At 48.0% G+C, this 2,459-nt stretch overlaps 1 protein-coding gene across 1 annotated transcript in view; it reads left to right on the forward strand.

Moving 5' to 3' along the window:
• The window catches only part of LOC109301498 (unconventional myosin-X-like), a 173,254-nt gene that overhangs the window by 100,954 nt on the left and 69,841 nt on the right, over positions 1-2,459 (forward strand). Inside the window, exon 23 of the mRNA XM_019522687.1 lies at positions 1,855-1,894. Coding sequence (XP_019378232.1) covers positions 1,855-1,894 — 40 coding nt within the window. The remainder of the gene's footprint in view (positions 1-1,854; positions 1,895-2,459) is intronic.

Consider the following 2,459-nt stretch of genomic DNA (forward strand, 5'->3'; position numbering starts at 1 on the left):
CTTACCTTTGGGGGAGAGATGGAGACCATCACGCCCCAGGGCACATTGCGATTTGCAGTTGGGCCTTGGCAATTGCAGCATGGCAAGGGGTCAGATAAAATACCTAGAACAGGGAAACTTGTTGTCTGCCTTCTTACTGGACACAGGAAGCAGGTAGCTCCTGGGACTAGGAGTGAGTCTCCTGAGGCCAGCAAGACAGCAACCCAGATATGGAACTTGTCCACTTCAGCAAGCATTGGGCCTATTTCACTGAGCACCCCTGTTCCTCAATAGCCCGGTCACCAGGGCCAAGTTTGACCAGGTCTGGCCAATATGTGGTTTGAGGCAGTTGCTTTTCTGTCAAATGCTGGTAGTGTGATCTCAGATAAGGACCCTTCCAGCTAAGCACAGCACCCCCACCCGGCCTGGATAGGAAGAGCTGTCTAGTCTTTTAGTGGTTGCCCTAAAAAGGCCTCTCTCACTTGAACCTTCTCAGGGGCATAAGGCCATGGCATGCCCTCTCCCGCAGTGGCTGGATTCTTCTCATTTCTTTGATCATACCTGCTGATCTCTGGCCTAAGAGGAGAGACAGTGCATGACAGACTTCTCCCAGTGGGGGAGGAGGAGATGTGCTGATGATTCTGGACTTAGTTCATTGGGGCTGCAGGGTCACTGATTGGCCAGGGGCTCTTATGGGGATTTTCAGAGCTGTTGTCAAATGCTGCTGCTCCTCGCACTGAGAGGCCCATGGACAATTTTTGACTCGCTGCCCCTGCTCAGCCTATCCTTGGTGAGGTCCAGATGGCTTGGGCCTTGTAGGTCAGCTACCTAACATCTTCCATGCTAAATGTTGCATGACTTCCTTATTTTAAGAACTTTAACATCTGCATGGTTTGTGGCTGGAACTAAGAATCTGGGATGAAGAAAAAGCCGTGAGGTCAAGGAGTGTTTCGCTGCCTTCCTGTAAGCCTGCTTGGGTTGCACTAAATTATAAGCTATTGAATGTCTCCATTGCCTGCTTGTGTTAAGCTCAGTAGAGCTTGCTATGGGCAGACTGCTAAAACCCCTCCATATTTCATCAGCCTGATGTGTGCTGTGCCCTGTCATCATATTCAGCATGCCACAGATACAAACTGGTTGTGGTGACTGCTTGTTCTTTGTAAAGTGCCTCTTGGCTTGAGTGAAGATGCACTGGGGTGGGAACCTGGGGTATCTTGAATTTTCTGTCCATTGGCATGAATAGTGTTGTGCTCTTCGCTACCCTTCTATTATTGAGCAAGGTGTCAGATGCTAGTGAGAGGTTATGGAAGGTATAAGATGCATTTAGATCTCTGGTGGGAAGGTCTAAGGCTCAGGCATCTAGTAAGCAGACATGACACAGGTTGTGTGAGATACAGCATGGCTATGTTAAACGCAGAGCAGAGAGTGCAGATGCAGCATTGCAATTGTTCTGCTGATTCTTTTTTAAGTTTTCCTCAAACCTGTCAGTTGTGCATGTGGGTTCCGAGCCAATGACCCTCGAGATGGATGGGCAGTCTCCCCATTTATTGGTCTTGGGGCTTTGGCCTAACTTCATGATAAACCCAAGTGATCCTGCCCTCCTGCCACTGTTACTGTTGTCCTTTCTCCACCACTCCATTTTCCTGATTTACTCCACAATAATGGTGGAGGGGAAGTTTACATTGTGGCAGGAAAGATCATACCAACCTTAGAGGAGTTTGGTGCCTTAGATAAACTAGAAAGCGTCTTTGGCCATCCATGTAATGGCACCCTTGCTTCCACCTTATCCATGGAAAGATGAGGTATCTGCATAATTTCTGGTGCATCACCCAAGAGGGTTGGATCTGTCTGACTGTCCTGTCTTCTTTTGAACAGAGAAAAGAAGCAACTGAATGCTGTCCTCCAGGTAGCTCAGGTAAGTTGAACTGTTTTATTCCTTCTGTGCATCTCCTGTAGAAGTCTGCAGCAACTCAGGGTCCTCTGGTCTCCTTCACCGCCTCTCCTTACCCCTGAAGTTTGCAGCTATTTTAAGTAGTAGCTGTATGCTCTTGGTAAAAGTGCTATGACCTGGGCAGAAGGAGTGTCTTGCTAACATGACTCAAATGCCAATTTGCACAGGTCCTTTCTGCACACTTCAGGGTTAGGCAGGCCACACTGTGTTTTACCTCTGCTTGCTATAGTGGGTGACCCTCCATGCTGTACTTTTTGGCACAGATCCCTCTTTGTTAGGTTGTAGCCTACAACAATCAAAACAAAAGAAAAGTGGAAAGGTGTGCGAATGGCTAGCACCCTCACTCAGTGCCACTGATCTAACTACTCATAGCTACGTGAGGCAGCAAAAGAACTAAGTGGATCAAACCATCTGACTGTAAAAGCTCAGGACCTTCTGATCTCCCTCTGTCCATTTCTATTCAGTTGTGGCTCAGCTGAATGTGAGAGGGATTTCATAGATTTCGTAGACATTAGGGCTGGAAGGGACC

This window comes from Gavialis gangeticus, unplaced genomic scaffold, assembly GCF_001723915.1.
Source record: "Gavialis gangeticus isolate Ggan-Ray unplaced genomic scaffold, GavGan_comp1, whole genome shotgun sequence".
Lineage (NCBI taxonomy): Eukaryota > Metazoa > Chordata > Crocodylia > Gavialidae > Gavialis > Gavialis gangeticus.